Below are 27,672 nucleotides of genomic sequence, written 5' to 3'. Positions count from 1 at the left end.
ACAACATAAAAGAATGAACCGGTCCGACATTTAAAAAGGCTCTAACTAAGGCAAAAGACAGAGAGGAATGGATATAGGCGGTCGACATATCTTGAGTGATGCCCCAACGGTTCAATAGACTAAGAGATAAGCGAAGATGAGGTGAAGAATCCCTATTATACAATTGCTTTCTGGTCATCAGTTATAACTTCTGAATGCACAGAAATATATTTACATAAAGTAAAACTCAATAAACGAGCACAGTTAAATAGATTTATATTTTTTATTTATTAAAAAAAATAAGAAGAAGAACACGATTATATTGAAAAAAAAAAGATTTAACATCTTCTTACTGATAAAATTTACTTTGATTTACTTTGGTTTGAAATCAACAGATATTGGTATTCCCTAATTTACAGCGAAGAAATCTGGCAAGTTTGGCTGTTGAAATGGAAGACATTCTTATAGCCGCATTTAGCGAAGTGATTCTTGGTGGTGTAGGGCAGTCTCTGAGAGCCGAGGCCGGAGCAGGGCGCGGATGTGGAGGAATCACTCTCCCACACCCCGTTGACGACGGCCTTGACCTCGAAGAAGCCGTTCTCCGTCTTGGAGCAGTCCATTTCCACATCAACGATCCAGTAATGGTTGCCGTAGCTGCGAATGATAAAGATGTTAAACAGTTAATATCGCAAGGGGAACTGCAAAATTCAGCTAACAGTGGCATACAGGGGAAGGGAAACCAAATTCGAAAGTCCCCCTGGGCGCTAGCTTGAGGGAGACCCCCAAATGAATTTCCGAAGTTGTTGTTTTTTTTACATTAAATTATGTCAAATGTCAAAATGCATGGGCCTCTAAAAAGGTCAGGCCCCACTAAATCTCTCGCTACGCCACTTTTAGCAAATTAATTACTTATAGCTTTTCATTACCATCCGAAAAATAAAGCTAACTAAAATCTTAAATGCATTCTGGAAATAAATTTTGAGCGATCAGCAGAGAAAATTTTAACAATTGAATTTTTCTGCTATTTGACATCTTTCGACTCAGAACCGGACACAACAGAATGAGACAATGTATGTTCCGGAAGCTGAAAATTGGAACCAGTGAAGTTTGTCCTTGTGGAGTGTCACCAGAGAATGCTGACCATGACCTTCAAAACTGCATTCTCTATCGACAATGGCCCCGAAAAAAAAAACTGTAGAAAGAAAACTATATATAGAGCTGCCTGATTTAAAAACCATTGCGCAGTTCATCTCATGTATTGGTCTAGTCATCTGAACGCTCCAACATAACAATGAAAACGAAGAAGTCTGCTATTAAAGACAATATAGAATCTATCTCTATTATTAAAAAAAAAATTGTCCCCGATTTATTATCGCCCTTTATCATAACATTTGGGTAGTAGCTGTAAAGTAAAGTAATGTCTCGGAGCCCATAGGCGTTTCTCTCTTTTTGGCCTCCTTCAGTCGCGAAGCGACTATGGATCATCTCATGGAAATGAGATGAATGCCTGGGCATTAGCTGTGGCCGGAACGATGTCGCCCACACATCAGTTCTCCTCTCTCCACGCAGCTGATGTATCCAAAGGCAGTGCCTATACAGTTTGGGGTCAGCGGAGTCGCAGGTTCTGCCAGGGTGTAGCACTGGGTGCTGTAAACTGCCTTAGGGTCGCCAGCTCCTGATTTTTCAACAGGGTTGACTCCCGAAGCCTTTCCCATGATGGGTATAGCTGCAAGACAACAGAGGTTTGAATTGAGTTTTCCTTCTCCTAGGTCGGTAGCCAGTAATGGCTAACGAGCCCCTCCTGCCCAAAGCTTATGGGTTAAGGCGCAATTAATCGCCTTTGCCCCTTGTCTTTGTAGTGAGAACAGTTCCGCCGGACTCAATATCTGGGTCACACGTGAAGACCAGGAGATGGACTGGTTGTCAGAGGCTATTTGAGACGCATGCCATTAGGAAGCATTTTATAGATAGTGGAGTGCTTACATCCATTACCACTTCCGGCAATGACAACCTTGCGGAACGCCATTGGCGTTTATTACTTTAATAATACTGTAACAACGCTGCCCTTCCAAATGCTCTGATGGTGCTCACCAGCACACCGTTCAACACCGGATGGACTATTCAGATGTGCGAGGAGAGAAAGCTGAAGTGATTAGAAAGAGATGGGAATCCGGATCTAAAGAGCCGTCCTTCGAGCTACCAAAGAACTGTGGGACATTGAGAGACACGACGGAGTTTGTATTAAGGTTTTAGGCTGGTAGAACAAAAGAAAAAGACTCTTTGTACATTGGAGGCTTTAGTCTCTGTGTTTTCTTATTGTTTATAAGCACGCATGATCTTTTACTGTTTCAAATGTAATAAAAAGTACCCTTTCAGGCATTGCTATCTATATGGCAGATTATGTTTCTGTGGCCCACGATTAACGAGAATGTCATATGGCCAGGACAATGACGAGCGCAAGTATTGTCAGGTATCCAGTAGAACTGGATGGACTCATAGGCGCCATAGTGATCCTAAAATCCCAGTCTTCACCAGTATTCGAACCCTGGACACTTCGGTACGGAAGCCAAGCGCTTTGCCACTCAACCACCTGACCTCCCAACTTTTTTTTCCTTTTCCCTTAGTGACATCGAAATAAAAAATTTTCTTTATCTGAACTTTTGTATAAAAGTTGAGAGTATGAAGATTGAAAATTGAGTCATCTTATTAACAAGAGCCAAACTATTTTTAATCTCGACTTTTTTTTTAATGTTCAGGGGGGGTAACTATTAATAATTTCTTATTTCGTATTGTTGAAAAAGGCTGGCCATGAAAGCAATAAATACACTAAACTAATTAATGTAAAAAAAAAAAAATGTGCATACTTTAAAATAAATTATGGAAATGAAAAACAAAAGTGTATAATCTGCTCCTATAAATGAAGAGCTGCAAAACAAATTAAAAAATGTCACCCTTTGCTTTTAAATAACTTTGAAAATATAAATTTCTCGAAGACATTAACTTGTCTTTGTGGTGATTAATATCTAATATACATTAATATACATGCTAATAATTAAATATTATTTAATTAAAATGTATTTTAAAGGATAAATACTAGTATGTACAATTATAGATCTTCCCCATCAATGATATCACCGATGGATGTAGATGTGCCCAAAATAATAGATTATATCTTTAACACTATAAATAAAGGAAAGTGTTTTAATTTTGGCGCCTTTAATTAATTAACAATATCCTGTTATTTAACGAAAATAAAACAAAAGCATAATCAATAAATAAAAACCTTTCAAACAAAAACATACTTGTTCAAAGTGCTGTATCCAGAGTTCGAATGGTCGTTTGTTGACCAGTAGGCCGGCGTGCCCTCTGGCTGTCGTCCCTGATAGGAACCCTGTCCAGGCTCGGGCCCTCCCCAGTCTAAAAAGTTGTCACCGACACTCCAGGCCTTCACCTAAAATAATCATAGTCACGTGCATTTGCGAATTGTGTACGCTGAATGGATTTTGAAGAAAAAAACATGAGCTGGTCTGTGGTAGTTCTAGTAAATAAATACAGGCGTGAAAGCAGAAGACAGGGGGAGACAAGCGTGAGACAGAAAAAAGACGTAAATATTGAGTGAGTTATATTTTGTTTTAATTTTCATCTCATATGAGTTTCTAGATCTTATCTTATACGATACAGACGATACTTTAAAAAAGAAGATGATTACGTCCTACGCGTCATGCATTTAGTCATGCATATTAACCAATGACTTAAATTCTGCCAAGTCACAGGTTTTCCTGGCTACCTCAGGCAACCCATTCCATGGTCTAATAGCACTAGGGAAGAAGGAGCATTTGTACAAATTTGTCCTAGCATATGGGACGGACAATGTGCTTATATCTTTGTGTCTTTCAGAGTATTTTATTAAATTTTGTTTTTGTATTTGAAGATTATAGTTCCGTGTTTTATGTATAATTGCTACTTTACTTTTGAATCTTTGTCTTGAAGGCTTTCTAAATTTAGTGATTTTACTAAAGGTGTTACTCTGGTTAAGTGTGAATATTCGTTTGTTATGAATCTCACTGCTCTATGTTGTGTCTGTTCCAGTTTCTTAATGTTTTCTTGAGATGAGAGGTCACAAACGGAGGATGCATATTCTATTATTGGCCTAACCAAGGTTAAATAACATTTTAGTTTTATGTTCTTATTTGATTTATAGAAATTTCTTTTAATAAACCCTAATGCATTGTTTGATCTTTTAATAGTTTCATCAATATGTGGATTCCATGACAGTTTTTCATTTATTATAACACCTAGGTATTTTGCGTTTTTAGTCTGTGTCACTGGTTTGCCATGAATAAGATAAGTGGAATTTATTTGTTTTAGTTTTTTTTGTTACTCTTAACAACTGACATTTTTCTGGGTGGAAAGACATGCTCCAATTCGATTCTCATTTCTGTAATTCATCTAATTCTCTTTGTAAAATTTCTGTGTCTTGTGTTGTTTTTATTGTTCTATATATTATACAATCGACTGCAAATAATCTGACTTTTGTTCCTGAACTAATGCAATTTGGTAAATCATTTATGTAAATTAAAAATAGTAGCCATGTTGGTATGATGTATGATATATAGATCTACATTTGAATCTGCGTACATTTTGATGTAACTTTTTATGTACTTATTTGTTTCGTGACCTTTTTTTTAAGCTTTTTTATTGGTTTGCTTTGTTTTCTTTTTTTTATCATTATGTCCTATTTGTTTTGCTTAGCTTTTTTTTTGTATTGTGCTATGCGTTACCTGTAATGCAGAGTAGTTTGTACAATCATGACTAAAAGTTATTAGCATTTTGGTTTTAAAAGATGTTAGTACATTCATGAATAAAAGTTATGTTCATTTTGCCTTTGAAAGAAGTTTGTTCAAAAGTTATTTAAATTGTATATTAAGAATGTGTTACGCCTACATCGGTTGAATTGTACTGTTAGGAGCTACGGACGTACGAGGGCGTATCAACAAGGTGTCATTACTATTTGATAATAAGAAAATAAATATCTTAGAGTACAGGGATTTTGGGGCTTTTGTAATATTTTGTTCTTGGTTTCGCAGACCCAACTATGACCTACATATTTTGTCATAAATGACGAAGATACAAATTTTCTTTTGCTTTTGAATTTTTTTTTTTTTTTTGTTGTCTTCAAGTTTCTGCGAAAGATTTTTATTTGGTCTCAAATGTATATTTTACTGCAACATATATATTACATATATCCTCTGCACTGATTAGGAGTGCCAATCCCCTCTGTCTCTCCTGGCAGAGAATTATTTATCATTTATTGCTTTCAAATGGAGTGAGCAAAATTTACATGCCATCATATATTAGCCAAAAAAATATTAGAATAAAATAGAGAGAGAAAAAGAGAAAAAAAGAGAGCACGAGAGTGAGATAGAATGAAAGAAAAGAGAACAAAAAAGTGAGAGATGAAAGAGAGAGAGAGAGAGAATTTGCCAATCGGCAGCACAATCTAAAACTTAGGACCTTAAAGAAATATTTAGAACTGACATTTAATATCTGGAATTATTTCAGAATGTTTAGGGCCTTTTCAAGTCTAAATACGCCCCTGCTCTGTTTAAATTTTTTTTTTGTTTAAAGTGTTTTTATATTCACAAAGCTCGAATTCACACTATGGAAAAAAAGACCTCTTTGGTATAACATAGAATAAAACGTTGTACAGACCTTGTCGAAATGATTGCTGGAGCCTGGGTTGATGTGTCTGATTGGAATGGCGCAGGGGTTAGAAGATAAAGCAGCTGAGGCAGAACAACCTGGTGGATGTATGAGCATTACAAAGATTTGTTCAAAGTCTACACAATTTTGTAGTATAAATATTATCCATTCTAATGAAGGGATCTTGCACTACTTACCTGCTCTATGGGCGTAGTCGATACCACCCCTGATGAAGGGATCTTGCACTACTTACCTGCTCTGTGGGCGTAGTCGATACCACCCCTGATGAAGGGATCTTGCACAACGTACCTGCTCTGTGGGCGTAGTCGATACCACCCCTGATAAAGGGATCTTGCACTACGTACCTGCTCTGCGGGCGTAGTCGATACCACCCCTGATGAAGGGATCTTGCACTACGTACCTGCTCTGTGGGCGTAGTCGATGTTACCCGTGATGAAGGGATCGTGCACAACGTACCTGCTCTATGGGCGTAGTCGATACCACCCCTGATGAAGAGATCTTGTCCGGGGTTTGTCTGCTTTTCAATCATGATGACCGTCCTCTTGAAGTTTTGAGACCCGCTGGGTGTGTAAGGGGGGAGGGTATTGGCCACCACGTGACCAGTGGTTGGGTTGCCTACGTCAGGATTGTTGGACACTGCTATATGGTTTCCTCCTTCTGTGATGATGACCAAAAACATCACAACAAAACAAAACATTATGGAGTCAAACTGTATATTTTTCTAACATTGCAACTTAGATTTGAAAAAAATTTAACATTAAAATAAACATTATTTTATGAGTGCGCCTTGTACATTTAAAGTTTGGTTCTTCACCGTTGATAGGTCGTCTTTCTGCATTCTCGTTTTGAACCTAATTCACTTTTACAACATTGGCTACTAACTGGTGGTGCATGAGGACAGGCCCGGCCTTAGCCATATGTAAACTAGGCAGCCGCTTAGGGGCTTCGATCGGTGGGGGCCTCGCATAGAACCAAATAAAAAATGTTTACGGAAAAAACACAGCGAAATTTGGATCAAATCACAAACACAGCAAAGCTCTATTTCTCTCTGTCTGTTAGACTTGCTCTAAGTTTTGACAATGACTCAAAGTTTATTATCAAAAGTTTAGATTTAACCCTTCAAGTGCTGAACTGTTTTACAATGAGTGCATACACAATTCTGATATTTAGAGGCTAAACTACCACACGCGTTTTAAGGGTTAAGTGATAGACTGCCTTTATGTTAGAAGATAAAGGCACATTCCTCGTCCCATATGCTAGGACAAATTTGTACAAATACTCCTTCTTCCCTAGTGCTAATAGAGCATAAAATGGGTTGCCTGAGCAAGCCAGGAAAACTAGTGACTTAGCAGAATTTAAGTCATTGGTTAGTATGCATGACCAAATGCATGACGCGTTGGACGTAATCATCTTCTTTTTCGAAGTAAGATAAGATAAGACCTTTTTGTGAACACGTCGAGACGTAATTTTGAGTCTGGTGCGTTAAAAGGTCAACGAAAAGCGGTAGGACAGAAGAAACGGATTAGCTCATTACATGGGATATAGGTCATGAGCATCGTCATGGGTACTGCAGGTTCAAGCGATGCTGAGGGATAGGTCATGAGCATCGTCATGGGTACTGCAGGTTCAAGCGATGCTGAGGGATAGGTCATGAGCATCGTCATGGGTACTGCAGGTTCAAGCGATGCTGAGGGATAGGTCATGAGCATCGTCATGGGTACTGCAGGTTCAAGCGATGCTGAGGGATAGGTCATGAGCATCGTCATGGGTACTGCAGGTTCAAGCGATGCTGAGGGATAGGTCATGAGCATCGTCATGGGTACTGCAGGTTCAAGCGATGCTGAGGGATAGGTCATGAGCATCGTCATGGGTACTGCAGGTTCAAGCGATGCTGAGGGATAGGTCATGAGCATCGTCATGGGTACTGCAGGTTCAAGCGATGCTGAGGGATAGGTCATGAGCATCGTCATGGGTACTGCAGGTTCAAGCGATGCTGAGGGATAGGTCATGAGCATCGTCATGGGTACTGCAGGTTCAAGCGATGCTGAGGGATAGGTCATGAGCATCGTCATGGGTACTGCAGGTTCAAGCGATGCTGAGGGATAGGTCATGAGCATCGTCATGGGTACTGCAGGTTCAAGCGATGCTGAGGGATAGGTCATGAGTATCGTCATGGGTACTGCAGGTTCAAGCGATGCTGAGGGATAGGTCATGAGCATCGTCATGGGTACTGCAGGTTCAAGCGATGCTGAGGGATAGGTCATGAGTATCGTCATGGGTACTGCAGGTTCAGGCGATGCTGAGGGATAGGTCATGAGTATCGTCATGGGTACTGCAGGTTCAGGCGATGCTGACGAGAGACAGCTTATCAGCTTCGATTGTAAAGACCTAGTCTTATGATCACTTTTAATTGCCAATAAATTAACAATAAAGAACGTGTCTAAATCATGTAATGATTTCGAGATAGATACAGATATGTTTGTAATCCATTGCCTGATTTTAGTTTTCCGTAGTTTATTTTTAGTTTTCATTTGGGGCCTCACCAAATTCCCTTTACCTAGGGCCTCCAATTACCTAAAGCCGGCCCTGACGGGGTTTCACGGGGGGGAAGACAACTTAATTATTGTAATCTATTGTATTGTTTCTAATTTAAATAAAACTAGTTGGCTATGTTTTCCAACTGAGTTTTGGCTGCGGCCCTTCAGGCCATAGTAAGTTTTGTTTTTGTGGCATATACACCTTAATGAGTTTGACCTGCCTGGTGTTTGGCATCAGCCGAAACTTCAAAAACGTCTACAAACCCTACATAACGAATACACTTACGTGTTATGATAGCCACAAACGGGTCTGATGGGTCTTTAGGGCTGACCTGGGCGTGTCCACTTCCGTCCACTCTGATCTTCTGGGCGCATTCACTTATGAGGTCGCAGTACTCGCCAGCAGGAAGACCTAAACATATGCACCTAGTCAGTTTTTCTTTTTTGATTAGCTTATAGTAAAAACGATTGGACGCTATAATTATATGTATGTATATAACCGTGAAATATACGTAACCGCGTTCCTTGCATTGTGGCAAATTTTAAGAAAAAAATCCTTAAAATTTCTAGTGGTGAAAAAGAAAGTAACCAATGATTTCTCTTCACGTCACTTCCAAATGACACGAAGAAAATGCATTGGTAATATTGTAATAATTTAGAAATGGTTAAATTAGGAATAAGACTTATTATTCATTTTAATTTAACCAAGTATAAATCATAGTTTAGAATTATGTATAAAGAAAAAAAAAAAGTATCTTTCTTTAATTCATAATGGGTCTTGTAACTTAATTAATAAATGGGCTACCTGGCTCAAATGTCTACATAAAATAAGGTGTTTGATCCTAATCACTTGGAATTAACGTTTAGAAAAATAATGGACTTTAGGGTAGAGAATTATCTAGTTTGATTTTCATATACCTGTATAATGCTCATGTAGTTTTTCAGAAATAGGGTGTTGGGGGTCAGGGATATCTGATATTGTGTTGATTGTTCTGGAGTAGAGTATACTTGTATCATTTTTCTGTCTTTAGGGGGTTCATTGGTTAGGTAGTATGTCTTTGATATTAAATAATATTTCTATTACTGTCATTATATTTTTAGGTTAATCACTTTTCAATTGTTTATGATTTAATACTTGTGAATTATGGTAACTTACAAATAAAAACATATTAAAAAAAAAATAAAAAAAAAAAAGCCCACAAAAGAGGCAAGATGGCCCATAAAAGAGGCATATAAAGCCCAAAAAAGAGGCAAAGAAAAGAGGCATAAAGCCCAAGGATTCCTATGATGATAAAGCTAAAACTGAATAGCGCAAATTCTGAGGTTTCCTTTTTTTAAAAAAAAAAAAAAAAAAAAAAAAAAAAAAAAATAAATGGGCTATGACCCGTCATTTAGATTCTTAATTCGGTTTATATTATAGTACAACTAAATGTTATAAATAATGGTTAATTCACCAGTTTTTGTTTTTTCTTCATTCTGATATGCCCCGTCCTACACTGCGCAATAATTGTCTGCTCTGACCTCCTCAGTCGCCACCATGGATTGTCGCTATCTGGGTGACGCATGTGCTGCCAGACACCATGTTAATTATCTGCAGCTGGTGAATGATTAACTTTCATATTCTGACAATTTTTTTCAAAGGGAAAAACAACTCCTGGTAGCCCCTCAACAGTGTCCATTGAGAAATGTTTCAATAATGTGACATATCACCAGCTGCAGCGTTCTATGACTGTTCACAACAGTTTCTGGGCCTAAAAGATTTCCGCTGTCTGATATGTTATTACAACGCTTTTATCAAATCTTTCTGTCTGTCTGACTGTCTGGTAATAATTTAGGACACGTTATTTCTCCCACACCCGTTCTCTGATCAAGTTGAAACCTTACAGAAGTATTCATGAGCAAAGACAATACACGAAAACAAATGTATCAATTAATTACAGGTAGTTAAATTATTTTGTTTGATACCAACAAGGGCATTAATTTTTTAAGCATTCACAGATGTGACTAACTAGGTTTTTTCCCCTTGGATGTTTGTACATGTTATTTCTCTCACACCCATTCTCGCATCAACGTGAAACTTGAAAAAAAAATGTTCCTCATATTTTAACACCAAGAAATGAATCAATTATAAAATTAACCAATTAGTCAATTAACTATAATATATATAATATATGGGCATGAGGAGTTCTTCACCTCAGATAAGCTTTGTTGTTGTATTTCATAGAATTTTATACATTTTGCTTGTTTATATTGTAATTGTTTTTTTTTTTTTTGCTTGTTATCTCGCATACTCAGTGCGCTGTGGTCAGACATCATGGCTGGAAGAGTTGACTTTGGCCTGAAGGTTTTCGAGATGCCGGCGTCAAACAGAATGTACCTTTAGCTGAATTTCCAATCAGCGGTAAAGCGCTTGGCTTCTGAACCGGGGGTCACGGGTTCGAATCCTGGTGAAGACTGGGATTTTTATTTCGGGAACTTTGGGCGCCTAAGAGTCTACCCAGATCTAATGGGTACCTGAAATCAGTTGGGGAAAAGTAAAGGCGGTTGGTCGTTGTGCTGGCCACATGACACCCTCATTAACCGTAGGCCACATAATCAGATGACCTTTACATCATCTGCCCTATAGACCACAAGGTCTGAAAGGGAAACTTTTACTTTTATTCCTGTTCATCATTGTAGATTCTATCTCTAGCCCCTCTCAGTTAAGGAGATACACGTCCCTCAGCCACACATATTTCTATTAATGACCCAAGCGATCAAAGACTTGGAGCAATTAATGGACGATTGTTAATCTACGGTAAAGTATGCTAATTGAAAAAGTACCTGTATTGACCGAGATGCTAAATGGGTTAGAGCCCATGGCAAAGAATCCTTTGTTGCCTCTGTTGAAGGACAAAACTCCGTTCTCATACTTGAAGTTGTCAACACTGGTTCCGGCCACAGCGTTTCTGAACATCGCCATGTTACCGATAGACTTCCATCTGGAAATAACATCAAAGCTGCTAAGCTAGTTCATTTCATATATACCAGAAGTATGTCGATCTAAGCGATTTATTAACAAAATAGGGAAAGTTGTCATATGTGATAGGGCAGGTGGATGGTGAGTTGTTTGAGAATTGGTATAGATTAAAGACTCCAATCGAGATTTGAGTTTTTGATGGTCGTCAACCAGTGGCGTAGATAGGGTATATGATGCCCAGTGCGGCAGCTCCTCCTGATGTCCCCCCCTCCTTTTTTTTTTTCTAAAAAAACAAAACCAAATAAAACAGCCAAATGACTTTTTTTCCGACCAAATGTTCTTGTATTTAATTATTGTTAAAGTTTTGCTATATTGAAAAAAAAAAATCAATTTAACAAGATACTACAAAAAATCTTGGCTGCTTTCTTGCTGTCAAAATTGAAATCTATTTTTTCCCCAACAATTGCCAAATTAGTGAGTCGCAAATTTTTTTCAGCGCTAATTGCCATCAAGTAATGAGTCTGAAAACACTTTGCTCGCACAGTACTTACCACAAGTGTCAGACATAGGAAAATAAAGGCAATATTTAAAACTGAATCATCTAGCCAACATCTTTTTAAATTAAAACTCAAGATCTTAAACAGGTCCTTGTTGAAGACGTTCAAATTAAATTAACAACAGTCTTGATATGCAAGTAGTCGTAGGACTATGAGCAATGATACTTTTTTTTTGTACATAGAAGCGAAACATGGAAAAAAACAGTGGCGAAACTAGGAATTCGCCATCATTTGGGGGACTGGGGGGGTTAACCTCTTTGATGGCCCACGCTCTTGAAGTTGAGGCCATTGTTCCTGAATCTGGCATCGCTTTTCTTAAGCAGCGGATGCTGCTCCTGATGCCGGGGACCTTTCTCATGAAGCATTGTTCCTAAAGCTATGAGCCCTGATTCTGAAGCTGGGAATACTGCTACTGGAGCTGGGAATACTGCTTCTGAGGCTGGGAATACTGCTCCTGAAGCTGGGAATAATGCTTCTGAAGCTGGGAATACTGCTCCTGAAGCTGGGAATAATGCTTCTGAGGCTGGGAATACTGCTCCTGAAGCTGGGAATACTGCTCCTGAAGCTGGGAATAATGCTTCTGAGGCTGGGAATACTGCTCCTGAAGCTGGGAATACTGCTCCTGAAGCTGGGAATAATGCTCCTGAAGCTGGGAATACTGCTCCTGAAGCTGGAAATAATGCTTCTGAGGCTGGGAATAATGCTTCTGAAGCTGGGAATACTGCTCCTGAAGCTGGGAATAATGCTCCTGAAGCTGGGGATACTACTCCTGAAGCTGGGAATACTGCTTCTGAAGCTGGGAATACTGCTCCTGAAGCTGGGAATACTGCTTCTGAGGCTGGGAAAACTGCTCCTGAAGCTGGGAATAATGCTCCTGAAGCTGGGGATACTGCTCCTGAAACTGGATACCTTGCTTCCACTGATTCCTTGCAATGGAGACACAAGAGAAAAAGAAAAGAAAGACGGAAAGGACGCGGCACATCGTACACATCGTCCTGTACTAATAACTAACTAGTTGAATCCATTAAAAATCACACATAACCTGTTGTTTTCAGGTCCTGAAGAATAAGAAAGAATGTGACAAATTACTGTCCTTTGAAAACGCCATTGCCATCTGCATGCCAACTATTATTTGCAAATGAGACTAAAACTAGATGCTTTCTTTAGCCAACGTGCCATAGGAGTCTGATTGTCGTCGTCGTTTCGACTCACCTGTGTTCACAGACCCATCCGTTGTCACAGGTGCCGTCCGACTTGATGATGACATCTTTAGCGGACATGTCCGCGTTACGAGGTGGCCCGGCGCTGTTGTCAGTGAAGTAGTAACTGCTCATCACTCTGGTGAAGCCGTAGTTGTAGGCCAAGGTGAAGGCCACAGCTCTCTTGTATTCAGCGCCGTTCTAAAAATAAAATAGGCCTAGGTTATAAAATTCTTCACAATATATTCACTATTTGAAAAGTTTTATAAATACATATTTATTCCCAACGATAAATCCTAATTTTCCTATTCAAAATGAGCCCATTACAGTTATAAAAAAACAAGAACAAGTTAACAACAATAAGGGAAAGAACCGCTCTACTTCCACCATATCTTTCAAAGCTGCAAGGCTTAAGTCCCTTTGTAAAAAACAAAATTACTTAGCTACTTTTCTCTATTTTATTAAATAATTTGGTAATTTCTAAATTGATTCAGGTATTGTCATCGACTATGTATAAGTGTGTAAAGTTTCCATTGGTCCTCGAATGGGAGAAATAACGTTTACAAGATTTTTAATAGAGTGAGTTGATATAAGTTTGGTAAAAAAGAAAAAAGAGGCAGACAAACCTTGTAGGTCAAGGCCTCGTTGCCTCTCTGAGTATCGTGGTTGTCTACAAAGACAAAGGCCTGGTCTGGTGGAGCCATTCCCCATCCAGGGTCGTAGACAGCGCCCAGGCGCCCTAGGTCACTGGCTCCTTCTCTAACCTTTTGCATGTAGCGGAATTCTGGATAAAACCATGATACAAACTTAAGTTGACAACATGTTTTTAAAGGTGAATTTATAATGGGCATGCTTAATTAGTCGCTTAACGATCAGCTCACCAGTGACGTAACCCAGGTGGAAATATTCGTTGACCTTGATGGCGCCATCATTCCTGTCAATCACCTCGTGGTAGAAGAAAGGTCGACCTCCTTCTGGTAGGTCATGTGTCTTATAAGATAAGATAAGATAAATATAAAAATTCTGAATATATATAGATATTCAATGGTTGAAGATGTCAGACTATATTACTTGGTGGTTCTCAATTGAAATCTAAAGATACATTTAGTTGTTTACGGGCTCAAGACAAACATTCATAGAAATATAAGTTGGCGTAAGATCATAAAATGTTGATTTTGAATGTGGGTCAATTCTAATCAGGTAAAACAACGTTAGAGCCACTGGTCAGTAGTTTGATTAGTCAAACGTAACAATGAAAACTCCAAAAGAAGCTTTAACGTTACAACTACAAATGAAACACTACAAACTTCGATGTTACAACTACAAATGAAACACTACAAACTTTGATGTTACAACTAAAAACGAAACACTACAAACTTCGATGTTACAACTAAAATGAAACCCTACAAACTTCGATGTTACAACTAAAATGAAACCCTACAAACTTCGATGTTACAACTAAAATGAAACCCTACAAACTTTAATGTTTCCACTAAAACTGAAGCACACAAAAAAATACAATGTTTCAACACCTGTTTTGTATAAAAACAAAAACACAATCTAGTTTGTCACCTTAGCTAGTATACCCTCTAAGTCTTTTGGCCACATGTGTTTAGCAGCGTCCACTCGGAATCCAGCCACACCAAGTGAGATCAAGTGATTGAAGTAGCCGCTGATCTTGTCCTGGACATATTCCTGGCTCGCGTCCAGATCTGTCAGGCCCACAAGGTAACAGTTTCTCACATTTTTGGGATCTCCGTAACTGAAAATTAGATGAAACGGAAACTGAAACTAAAACTATTACCAACAATGTTAGAAGATTTTTCAGCTTGGAACCTAGAGCTTCTAGAAGTCCTATCACTTCAAAGTTGAGATGAAAATATTAAAATACAGGGGAAAAAATCATACTTCACCGACATTTAAAGACAGAATTGATCGCCAGCTCTAGTTATCGTGTCCCCAGCTCCGCGAGCTGCGGGAAGACGTATCCAGTGGTTCACTATGTTTGTATGGAAGCTATGAGGCACTACGCCAAACAGCAGAGTTCCTTACCAGGGCACTACGGGAGACCTAGGTCTCCCTGCCTTGTCACCAATTGGAGTTCATCTCTCTCTCAGGTTATCTTGTCCCCCGGAGGAATGCTCCCGTCGCCTCAGTGTTGGCCCTCCGGTGGAAACGTCCGCCCGGGAAAGTGGATAGGCGAAGTACGGTAGCAAACATAGCTCTCAGTGAGCTACCACAAGTATCCTCTAGCGAGGGTACATTACACGTGGTAGGGATGGAAAAAAAAGGCTAAACCAGTCCGATACCCCCATCAGCCCGTTTACCAAAGAGGCACATACAAGTGGTGATGGTCCCCCCACGGGTACGATGGGACAGCATAGGCATAAGGATGGCCCCCACGTGGGGCTTGAGCTTCCAGCCACACATGAAAGGAGGAATTCATGCAGAGGTTCGGAAGAACGTGCAACATGCCAAGACGGGTGTGAAGAAATGAATCACTTAGTCGACGGGGGCCTCCTGACATAGAGATCGGTGAAGAGCCACAAGACGGGTGTGAATAAATGAATCACGTAGTCGACGGGGGCCTCCAGACAGAGAGATCGGTGAAGAGCCACAAGACGGGTGTGAATAAATGAATCACTTAGTCGACGGGGGCCTCCAGACAGAGAGATCGGTGAAGAGCCAATTTCTCATCCTGGCCACGAGATAAAAGCCTTTCTCGGGTCACATGGTTCATAAAAGGGGCTTGCTTGCCTCAAACCATTCGGACATCTGATCCAGGTTATCGTGTCCCAGTGTCGATCGGAAATAGTTCTTTAATTAGCTCCAATTTTATATGACGCTACAGACAAGCAAATTGTAATAAACAGTTGAAGACTTACTGAGAGGTTTGTTTAGCTCCCAGCGGCATATAAATAATTTTAATAGAAAGTTAAGTGTAATGTTAGGGACACTTTGATGGAGTTTCAACCACAATTAAATGCAGCGATTTATATATATAGAAAGACATCGTAGGCATACATTTAACCTGCATATTATTGAGTAAATAAAACTTTTATTACAATGTAGACAAATTTAACTTGAGATGAAATGAAATTATATTTTAAACAAATTTAACCCTCTATAAAAACACGTCTTTACACTCTGGCATCCTGGATTCATTTGACGTACGTAACACAGCTTACGACAGCGCAACTTAACTTGCATCACACTACAAGACTAACATTAGATAAATGCTCTTACTCTCCACTACTAATAGTGGCGTAGCACGAAGGAGGTTCAATGAACCCGGGCCCAAGACCATTAGGGGAGCTCACAGCCTGTGGCGTAGCAGCAATGGCGCAAAGGAATTGATTGCACTAGGGCCCATGACTCTTGACCAGTTGAGGCCCACGCAAGAACTTAGGGATGACACTAATGGAAAAATATGGTTGGGATATATACATCTGAAAAGCTCCTTCAAAATATCTTAAACGCTGCACGAAACTTTATATTAGTTTAAAAACAATAACTCGTGTTTTAAGCTAGAGTTACAGAACCAAAGTCATGGATTACTTGAATGTAAATATCTGCTCTCCATCAGGTTTATTGTAAAGGTGGCTAGCCCTTACTGTACTTTTGACTGATAATATTATTATTAGTAGGAGGGGGAAGGGGAGAGAGAGAGAGAGAGAGAGAGAGAGAGAGAGAGAGAGTTTGGTTTAGAAAATATTAATGTGTTGTACAGAAAATAAGTAAAGGGGCGAAGTAACATACTACAAGGTCTATAAGGATAGCCCCGGTGGTCACGAATTGATATTTCAACACATCTGCTAATTATTCAATTTTCTCAAAGCTGTATTTGTTTCTTTTATTTTGCGTATTAAAAATACTTAATTTCAGCGTGTCTTGTTTTGAGTACATCAATTTTTTACATGTAACAGTGTTTCAACAAGCCTTAAATCATACAAATTAACATTAAATAGGTGTTTCTAGTGTAATACAAGCTTGAATGTTTTAACAAAAAAGTCTTTAATGTTAACTTCTTTGTCATTTGTGTTCTTGTAAATGGAAGTAAAATCCGAATTAGAACACAAAAAGAGTTGGAGATCTAAGCTAACTAAACAATTGTCATTTTAAAAACATTTTATCCGATTCGACAAAGTAGATCTTGTGACATAGTGTAAACCCTCATCACATCGTTTTGTCTTCTGTATTGTGTTAAAATTTTACAAAAGAATAAAAAAAAAGGTGATGAAATTTAAACAAACAAACAAAGAACATTAAATATTAAGCAAGCAAAAGGCGGCTGAGCGGTAAAGCGCTTGGCTTCCGAACCGAGGTCAAAGGTTCGAATCCTGGTGAAGACTGGGATTTTTAACTTCGGGATATTTGGGCGCCCCTGATGGGTACCTGACATTAGTTGGGGAAAAGTAAAGGCGGTTGGTCGTTATGCTGGCCACATAACACCCTCGTTAACCGTAGGCCTTTCAAACAGATGACCTTCACATCATCTGCCCCCTTAGATCACAAGATCTGAAAGGGGAACTTTACTTTACCTTTTAAAGAAACATAGTATGTTCCATAGGTATCTTGCTTGTGTTATTACAATGAATGGTGAAACCGAATTGGGGATCAGGTTTACAACGAGGATATAGAAGCTAGAGAGATGTCTACATTGATCATGGAATAGTGTCATTCTCTGACCAATGCTTAGTATTTGGTTCATAGTTCTTAAAGAAAGTTAACACCATTATATTTATACAAAAACTTCTAACCAGGCTTTATTTAAAATTGCTACGAATATTGAAATTTGACAGGAAAACAAAGCCCCACAGATTGAAAACGAGATAATAGACCTGGTGGGCGATGCAGATCTGACACAAATACCGTTACTGTATGTCATGAGGTGCAATTCGCGCCATTTTTCTCTTCATAAGTGAGAGGACTCAAGACATACCAAAAGTGGATCAAATTAGCATGATCTTTTTGTTGTGTGATCTCCGATGTGGGAATACCCAAAGAAATAGCAATTAGAGAGTCATTTCTAGGTTTTTATATTTGTGAGAACCAGACGTTTGCAGAATTGGCTGAACAAAAGCCCTAAGTAATGAATGATCCCCATTTATTCTTAAATAAACTGCGAGTCTAAAGCTATACTGGTGTCTCCAGTAAGAGTGGATGGTACATTGGCCCTCAGGTATTGCTCACTGTGCTAACCACAACATAAACTTGGTCTGAACTGATTCCGTCAGCTGTGTTAAATACGTTACAGATTTCTAAGACTTGGTTCGAAATGTGTATGTTTTTTTTTTTTTGCTCACAACATCTCAAGAAAGGCGCGTCTTGAATACAATAGGGAGAGCCTTGGACACTCAAAAACTGTAGCCCATAAGCTGGTCCTCAAGGAATGATTCTCTAACACCAATGAGATTCAGATAGTTTGATGTCCTAAACCTGTTAACATAGATGACTTTGTATTCCACAAATGAAAAAAGAATGCCTGGAAACTGCAGCACTTAGAAGAAAATTAAAAGCATTCGATAATGAAATTGTGCTTATGGTTTAGTGGTGAGCGCAGTCAGAGTTGTGTCTAAAATGTTTGAAAGTGAACAGCAAGACCTAAACATAAAGCAGAAAGTCAACTGAAGAAGATCTAGATTGAAGTAAATTATTGGAGAAATGACTTTTAGAGAGTAATAAAGGAGGCTGCTGAAGTAGCTCGATCTTGGGGTATTGATACAGTTTTTGTTTTGCTCTACACCATTGCGGAAAGTTATAAGGGAATTGGATGAGCCTACAGTTAATTACTGTGATTAAATAATTCAAATTCAAGATTTAAGAGAAGACTTTCAAAATCAACTTTCAAAATCAACGTATTGTCATTGTTTCACAATTACTTGACAGATTTCATGGACATGAAAAAATTGTCATCATGTTTGAGTCGTTAATGGCAAGTTTCATTTCAAGTGCAAACCACAAATAATGACACAAAAAAACAAAAACAAAAAACAAATAATATATGATGCCACCATTCTCCTAGTCGTATTTGACCCAGATGATATTGCCATAGGATATTGTTCAGGGATGCAATCCTTTAAAGAAGCTATTCATAACAACACATCAAGTCTGTCCGAGATTTGCTGTTTTTTTTTTTTTAATCATAAACAGCTACAATTTGTCTGTTTTTAACATAGACAATTACATTTGATCATAAAGTTTTCCAAACATTTTCACAGCATGCATCTTATTTCTCACTTTTGTCTGTATCTATTCGTCTAGTTTAGCGTCATTTTCAAAATTTAGTTTTCTTCACTTTGTGTTCTTTCCAAAGAGCGAGAAACAGCCAAAAATTTAGAAATAGATGCACTGATTACTGACTTCACTATTTGAAGACGAGAAAAATGTTCGATCTATTTACTGTTAAATGATGGAAGTAGAATGAGATTAGAGTTTGTATCAATATTTCAAAGTTTTCAACTAGAAGTGTTTTAGTACCATGTAAATGTGTAGAATGTAGAACTCATAAAACATTTCTTTATTTATTATTCTATATAACCTAGGAAACATGCACCCACACACATGTTCTGGTATCTGGTTATTGAAAAATTGTATTTTTATTTTTTTCTAAAAAGGTGCGATTTCCTACACCCCAGTTAGTGTTTTTCCTGTGGCACGACTGATTCAGTACCCTACTTGCGACGCCATTGCTTTTTGTAATCAGTCAACTATGTCTAGACTGTAGTGACGAACATTTAACATTTTGTTTAACCATCACGATTCTCGTTATAAAAAAAAATCAAAATCTATAAATATGTATATAAATCAATAGTCCACATAAGTCTATTACAGCTACGAAATCCAATTAAAAGATAAAGAATATACCAAGGCATAACTTACTTGTTAACATTACCGTCATGTGAAGGGCAGTCACTCCTGTCATTGAAGTTGTCCTTGGTGTAAGGAACTCCAGGGAAATCTCGAGCGTCTGAATCAAAAGTGCTACCTGCAGTTCCCACTCCTTTCCTGCCAAGGCCAGCCATGTGGTTGACCACAGCGTCAACGTACACTCTAGGGTGAATAGATACTTTAATTAGCATATATTTAGCAAAGTTTATGTAAATAAGGTGTTATAACTATGGAAGCGACGAGAGTAGGGGCAATCTTGTGTGTATTCAGCTTACACTTGACGAGTGACACTTCAGGATACTACTGTAGTCTGAACACTACTCAGGCTATTCACACGTGATATGGTCATGTGATAATCAAGAAGGAACAGGCAAAGTTCGATCATTTTTGATTAGGCATTCGGGGACCCTATATAAAGAGTGAGGTTGTCAGAGTCATGACGATTTACGATTCAAGATTCAGTTCGGTAAAATGAGCCCAGAGTGATGTCGGTTCGGGAAAAATAGAGTCTACTACGTGTCCAGTACGTGTCCAGCACGAGGCGGAGAGACCAGTAGGGTTTGGTACTGTAGTGCAGAGTTTATAAGGCATTACGGTTACCCACGGCGAGACATTTGTAAAGTTTATCGAGTTGTCAACTGTGCTGTATTGGCTGTTGATTTTGTTATATCCTTAGAGTTTCGTTATTGGAAGCCTGCGTTTTCGAGTTCTTTTAGTTGACAGTGTCTTGCGGTGCAGTGTTTGCGTTACAGTATATGAAGATGACATTAATATAGAATATCAAAGTTTAATTCGTTTTAATTAAATGAAATGGAGGACAACCATGCTAATGCATTTATTTGTAATAAAATAAAAGACCCCCCCCCCCACCATGAGTGTCCACAAATTTTTTTAACTTAAATATTAAGCCAATGCCATGTTATCTTTCTGTTCTTATTGTTTTGTAGACCAGAGACCATGTTGCATGTATTCCACACATTAGACTTATATATTTATTAAGTACATTATATTATTTCATGATGTCTAGTGTCAAATTGCAGGGGAAAGGGGGGGGGGGCCTTAAAAAGCCCAATCCCTTGCTACGCCACTAACTGTGACAAATCAATCGTAAACACTAATTATCAATTCTGGTAATCGGCTCGACACTCCTAAACGATTACAATATAAAGATAATTGTTGACCGTTTACGTCACTGATAGTAAGTTCTAGAGGCTTCTACCATAACCCCATATCATGTTAATGCAAATCAAGGTCATCCAGAAGGGTCTGCTTTATTTTCCCACGCACACTCTCTATGACCCAATAACATTTGACTATCCCGCTCTTTCTCTTCCGGTTTACACACAGAAGTGTGATAGTGTTTATTAAAATTTTCGCATAATTTACGGTAAATATAATTTACGGTAATTATCATTTACGTTCATTTACGGTAAACATTATTTACGGTAAATATCATTTACTGTAACGGTAAACATCATTTATGGTAAATATCATTTATGGTAAACATCATTTATGGTAAACATCATTTTTGGTAAACACCATTTATGGTAAACATCATTTATGTCAACCACAAATCCACAATGTGTGAGAGAAGTGAAATGATAAGAGAATACAATTAATTTGTTATCCGTAATAAATTTTCAACATTAAATTATGACTTTAGTGACTTATAGCGCATTTTTTTTAAACTAATAAAACACAAACAAGATGTATGTATGCAGCAGAAGTGTCGTTCCAGCAATAATAACGTGCAGTCTTCAAACAGTCTTAAATCTTACAGGACCAGGTTTAAAACAAAGCTCAAAATATACAGCTGACTATTAAGGCTGTTAAAGAAATAAACCTCCTACCTAACTCCTACAGCCTTGCATCTCTGGACCATGTCCTTTAACTGTGCCTCGTTTCCGCTACGACTGGTCAGCTTATAACTGATGGGCTGGTAGCGCTCCCACCAGGGGCGGTCTCCGTCTGTTGTTATCATGGCGTGCTCCATGGGCGGCGACACCTACAAAGTGAATGTGATCAAAGAAAATATATGCCAATTGTTTGCCCTAAGTCAGAGTTGAAAGTTGGCTAATAAAATAGAGATGACATCACTAGCGGATCCAGAACTTTGGAGTGGGGGGGGGGCGATTTTTTTCCAAACCCTAACCCTAACGCCCAGTAAACCCTAACCCTATGCATAAACGTGTGTACAGAACACACACACACATACACACACACATACACACACACATATATATATATATATATGAGAATTTTAAAAAGCAGCCTTTCTCAACCTTCGGCGAAAAAGTGGGGCAACGCTAAAAGGTTCCCTAGTGGGGTTTGGGGCAAAGCCCCGACGACAAAAGCGTTTTCTTGCATTCTTCATCAATGAAGTTCGGGGCGAAGCCCCGACGACAAAAGCATTTTCTTGTATTCACATGACATCTAAAGCTTATTATTCATCAATGGAGTTCGGGGCGAAGCCACGACGACAAAAGCGTTTTCTTGCATTCTTCACTACAGAAACGCATTCTCCTGACATCTAAAGCTTATTATTCATCAATGGAGTTCCGGGCGAAGCCACGACGACAAAAGCGTTTTCTTGCATTCTTCACTACAGAAACGCATTCTCCTGACATCTAAAGCTTATTATTCATCAATGGAGTTCGGGGCGAAGCCCCGAAGACAAAGGCATTTTCTTGTATTCACATGACATCTAAAGCTTATTATTCATCAATGGAGTTCGGGGCGAAGCCACGACGACAAAAGCGTTTTCTTGCATTCTTCACTACAGAAACGCATTCTCCTGACATCTAAAGCTTATTATTCATCAATGGAGTTCGGGGCGAAGCCCCGACGACAAAGGCATTTTCTTGTATTCACATGACATCTAAAGCTTATTATTCATCAATGGAGTTCGGGGCGAAGCCACGACGACAAAAGCGTTTTCTTGCATTCTTCACTACAGAAACGCATTCCCCTGACATCTAAAGCTTATTATTCATCAATGGAGTTCGGGGCGAAGCCACGACGACAAAAGCGTTTTCTTGCATTCTTCACTACAGAAACGCATTCTCCTGACATCTAAAGCTTATTATTCATCAATGGAGTTCGGGGCGAAGCCACGACGACAAAAGCGTTTTCTTGCATTCTTCACTACAGAAACGCATTCTCCTGACATCTAAAGCTTATTATTCATCAATGGAGTTCGGGGCGAAGCCCCGACGACAAAGGCATTTTCTTGTATTCACATGACATCTAAAGCTTATTATTCATCAATGGAGTTCGGGGCGAAGCCACGACGACAAAAGCGTTTTCTTGCATTCTTCACTACAGAAACGCATTCTCCTGACATCTAAAGCTTATTATTCATCAATGGAGTTCGGGGCGAAGCCCCGACGACAAAAGCGTTTTCTTGAATTCTTCACTGCAGAAATGCATTCTCCTGACATCTTAAGCTTACTATTCATCAATGGAGTTCGGGGCGAAGCCCCAACGACAAAAGCATTTTCTTCTATTCTTCACTACAGAAACGCATTTTCCTGACATCTACAGCTCATTATTCATCAATGGAGTTCGGGGCGAAGCCCGAAAGGACAAAAGCGTTTTCTTACATTCTTCACTGCAGAAACGCATTTTCCTGACATCTACAGCTCATTATTCATCAATGGAGATCGGGGCGAAGCCCCGACGCCAAAAGCGTTTTCTGGCATTTTTCACTGCAGAAACGCATTCTCCTGACCTAAAGCTCATTATTCATACTATTAAAAAAAAGGACCATTTGAATAATATTGTACTTGAAAGATATTCTAATATGAATTTATAGGCCCTTAATACATTGCAAATAAAACCGATTTGTTCCTTGAAAAGATAAGATACCCCACATATTTAGATTTTTGCTTTGAGGATCGCCGCCGAAAAAAAATTATTCGATAAATAATATTCAATAACATTGTAGTATAAGTTGTGAGTTATAGTCCCAAATTTATTAAACTAGAAAAATATCCGATTGAGTAAAGGTTTGGAAAAGGCGACTATAAATGTATCATTTTCGGTTTAGAACTCATCTCATGTGAAATTACATAAACTCTGGAAATGGGAGGGGCGGTAGAATGAAAACGATTAATCCTCGCTCCTTTAATAATTTCTGCTAAAGATTGCATTTGGCATTAAAGAATTTGAAAAAAAAGTAGGGCGACTCGATATAAGAATTTAATTTATAGTATATATAAATTATATTAGTGGGAGATTTTTTACATTTTGTGATTTCTAAACTATAATACTAAAAGAAAAAGTATTGGTTTGTCCGATAGGGGAAATGTAATTGCATATATCGCCCTTCCCACCTGATGCAACCTTTTTTTCATTTAAATTTACTAATGATAAAATTTGAGATTAGAGTATGGTACGACATAATATACAATTGGTTCACATATCAATACGTAGTTTATATTATATAGATATTCAACTAATTTTGTTCACAAACTATGATTCTCCATAAAAATAGGACCGCCCCCCCCTCTCAGAGGGCTAGAGTGGGAAGGGCAGTACATGCAATCGCCCTCCCCCCAACCCCACCGAATCGACCAAGATACCAGAAAGGGAGCGACATAATATACAATTTATAGATTAATTCAACTAATTTTGTTCACAAACTATGATTTCTCCATAAAAGTAGGACCGCCCCCCCCACTCAAATGGTTTAGGTGGGAAGGGCAGTAGAGGTATTCGCCCCCCCCCCCCAAACGGTAAACAGGGAACGACATAATATAAAGATCGGTTAAAATATCAATAACAAGTTTTAATCATATAGATATTTAATTGATTCTGTTAGCAAGCTGTGATTTCTACAAATAAATTGGACCGCCCCCCCACTCGAAAGTGTATGGGGGGGGGGGGCGGGATTGATACCATTGCCCCCTCCCGACACCACCAAATCGGTCAACATACTAGAGGAGGGGGCGAAATAATAAAAAAATAGGTTGAAATATAAATAATTAGTATATATTATTAACATAAGTAATAAATTTGTATACAAATTGTGTGAATTCTATACTAAAATTCGTCCGTCCCCCCCTTCGGGGGGGGGGTCGGCCTAGTGGGGGGGGGGGGGGCGATCGCCCCTACCGCCCCCCCCCCCCCCTGGATCCGCCAGTGGATGACATACAACATCTCCCATTTTATATATTTGCTTTTAGTAGTACGACAAATTTTTGTTTGTCACAATCTAAACAAGCCTTCCACTTTATGTAGATATCAATAAATAATATCTCCCATAAGAGACCATAGAAACAGAGCGATCTATAGACCTATAGATCTAGCATGGACGTATACACGTTTCCAGTACCTGTACACCACAGAAACCTTTGGGTCCCAGGAATCTCTCACATTCCTTGGCAATGTCTGTCCACTTCCATTCAAACAGGTGCACGATGACCTGTTTACCACCACAGTGGGGGTCATGGTAGGGCGCCACACCATAGGTCAATCCTAGATCCAAATCAAATTAACAAGGAAAAGATTTTTAAAAAATACATTTTTAAATACAATACCTCCATTCTGCAACTTTCAAAAAAATATTTTTAAAAAGTATAAAAACAACAACTAGCTCTAATAGCTTTATCAGACTCGTCAGCTTCTTGTTTAAACGACTTTCCAAATTAGGTCAGCGGCATATTTTGTATAAGATATTTATAATTTATTGGTATGTCTATTAAACGTAGAACTGTTAAAATCTAGTCTAGATCTACAATAGCTGTTAGGTTTAGTGACGGCCTGGTCCAGAACTATGGTACAGTTATAGATAGATAGATAGATTTAAAAGCACTAGGACAACCAACTCGAGAAAAAAAGTAAATAGATCCTGTGTCTGACTGATTCGAACAAACTGGTCAGTGTAAGGCTAGTCTAGACTACGTGTAGTCGGTCATGACAAGACAACCAAGCGATAGTGTTTCTTGTGTGTTGAGTGGTCAGACTAGAGGATACATACTGTCGTGGTTAGTCAAGCATGTAAATCTACTTTAACACGCATTTTTTTCTTTGCTTACAAGATCCTAGATCTAACTGCTTAGACGAAAATATATTTCTTTTACGAGAATGTAAACGTTACTCTAATGGTTTTCCGTTATACAATAAGTCAATAGATTAAATTAATAGGCATGTGTGACGTCACATATAAACCCGGTGAAAGTCTGACCGTGTTGGAGGCGCAGGAAAATTGCGTCCGAAAAATATCAATTACTAAGTTATTATTGCAAATAAAAACAAAATAATAATATAACCATTATCTGTAGATCAAAACACATTTCAAAAATTGTCAAAACTATCGGAGTTTCCCTTTAATGTTGAAGAATCGTTTATCAAATTATTTCTGGACTCGAATATATGTTGGGTAAATGAACCGCCATCCAGACTGTGAGTGATTTTATATCAAGTAATCTACATTTTAACATTTACTATTAAAACACCACAACAACTGTTAAATTTACAGGAAAATAGTTAGAGCCGCTTTTCAGATTAGCGTTTGCAGGTTCCATGAAGTTCTGACTTGAATAGAGGTATTGTACAAAGATGTCTTCGATAGGTTAACTCAGGTTTTGTTTTAAATTAACGTTTTATATGATTACCATGAGGTAATGATAATCTACAAAAGGGAAAGTACCTCTCTCAGACCTTGATATCTATGCTGCCGATGGTTAAAGACGATGTCATGTGGCCAGCAGTTAATTTCCAAAACTAATGTCAGGTACTCATTAGATTTGGGTGGATTCGGGGGCTTCCAAGAAATTTCGAAATTCAAAATTATCAAGATTATGCCTGAAACCCACCTAAAACCCAGAGCTTTATCAATAAGCCACCATGGCCTAAAAATACAAAAGCGTCAGCATTATTTTGATACCAAATTTGCTATTTCCTTTAATACATCTGTCATTAATAATTCTTGTAAATATATAGATTTATTAAATTCGTATTCATGTAGCCCAATTAAATGTGCTTTAAGTTCCCCTTACAGACCTTGTGATATAGCCTATAGCACAGATGACGGATAGGTCGACGGTTAACTAGAGTGTTATTTGGCCAGCATAACGACCAATCGATCCAAATAACGTCGGGTACCCTTTAGAGCTGGGTGGACTAAAGATACTGTAATTACAAATATCAATCTTCACCAGGATTCGAACCCTGAATTCCTCGGTTTGGATGCCAAGCGCTTTAACGGCTCAGCCACAGTGCCTAATGTTGAATGTGTTTAATGCATGTGAAAATACTGCATCATTTGGCAGTTAGAACCCCGCCTGCCTCAATACCGTCCGGTCTTCCTGGATGCTTGTGCTAGGTTGCTACGATGTAATATTTTTTTTGTCTAAAGAAATTCTGAAGCCAAATTTCAGAGGAATGATAATGTGGTACCGGGTAGAATTTAAAATCATCGAACTAGGAACCCAATACTTACTTACGAAACAACACAATTAATAAGATCGACTTAAAAAAGCTAACCTACGCTGACCAGTAGTATGAAGCCGAACTGTAACTCCATTCTCTCTGGAATGATCTTCAATTGAAAGCTCAAATACTTTAAAAACATATTTTCTTTGACCTTCTCTAAGATAAGATAAAACCAAGATAAAAAAGAATGTTTAGAGAAAAGGTTCTCACCTTTTACTCGAAGGACGTATTGATATTTTCAGCTTCTAAAAGGTAATATCAATTGTTTTAAATATAGTGGCCCCAAATCTTACATACAGATTGAACCAGGAAAAAATAGCCCGACCTACATAAGCAGACGTCTCACTCTGAACTGGAAGAAGCCGAGAGTAACTGCATCGATTTCCCAT

The 27,672-nt window shown here is 38.5% G+C and overlaps 1 protein-coding gene across 1 annotated transcript; it reads right to left on the bottom strand.

Moving 5' to 3' along the window:
• Nucleotides 1–248: 248 nt before the first annotated feature.
• Nucleotides 249–27,414, bottom strand: LOC106077278 (alpha-amylase-like). Its single transcript, XM_056037885.1, has 14 exons — nucleotides 27,335–27,414; nucleotides 25,182–25,324; nucleotides 21,697–21,851; nucleotides 19,838–20,008; nucleotides 14,528–14,717; nucleotides 13,837–13,945; nucleotides 13,582–13,739; nucleotides 12,969–13,156; nucleotides 11,064–11,221; nucleotides 8,527–8,652; nucleotides 6,160–6,360; nucleotides 5,692–5,780; nucleotides 3,282–3,430; nucleotides 249–633 (listed from the first exon to the last, which is right to left on the bottom strand). The coding sequence occupies exons 1-14, from the start codon at nucleotides 27,372–27,374 to the stop codon at nucleotides 393–395; spliced, it is 2,118 nt and encodes a 705-aa protein (XP_055893860.1). The 5' UTR covers nucleotides 27,375–27,414; the 3' UTR covers nucleotides 249–392.
• Nucleotides 27,415–27,672: the final 258 nt, after the last annotated feature.

This window comes from Biomphalaria glabrata, chromosome 8 (genome assembly GCF_947242115.1).
Source record: "Biomphalaria glabrata chromosome 8, xgBioGlab47.1, whole genome shotgun sequence".
Lineage (NCBI taxonomy): Eukaryota > Metazoa > Mollusca > Gastropoda > Planorbidae > Biomphalaria > Biomphalaria glabrata.
This window is presented reverse-complemented; position numbering and strand designations above follow the sequence as displayed.

Coding starts and splice junctions, on each gene's coding strand:
- LOC106077278 (XM_056037885.1), bottom strand. CDS start 27,374: ATGGAGTTACAGTTCGGCTTCATACTACTGGTCAGCGTAG. Junction 14,718..19,837: donor CATGACGGTAATGTTAACAA/GTAAGTTATGCC, acceptor TCTAATTTTCAG/TTACGGAGATCCCAAAAATG. Junction 3,431..5,691: donor CCAGCAATCATTTCGACAAG/GTCTGTACAACG, acceptor TGATTATTTTAG/GTGAAGGCCTGGAGTGTCGG.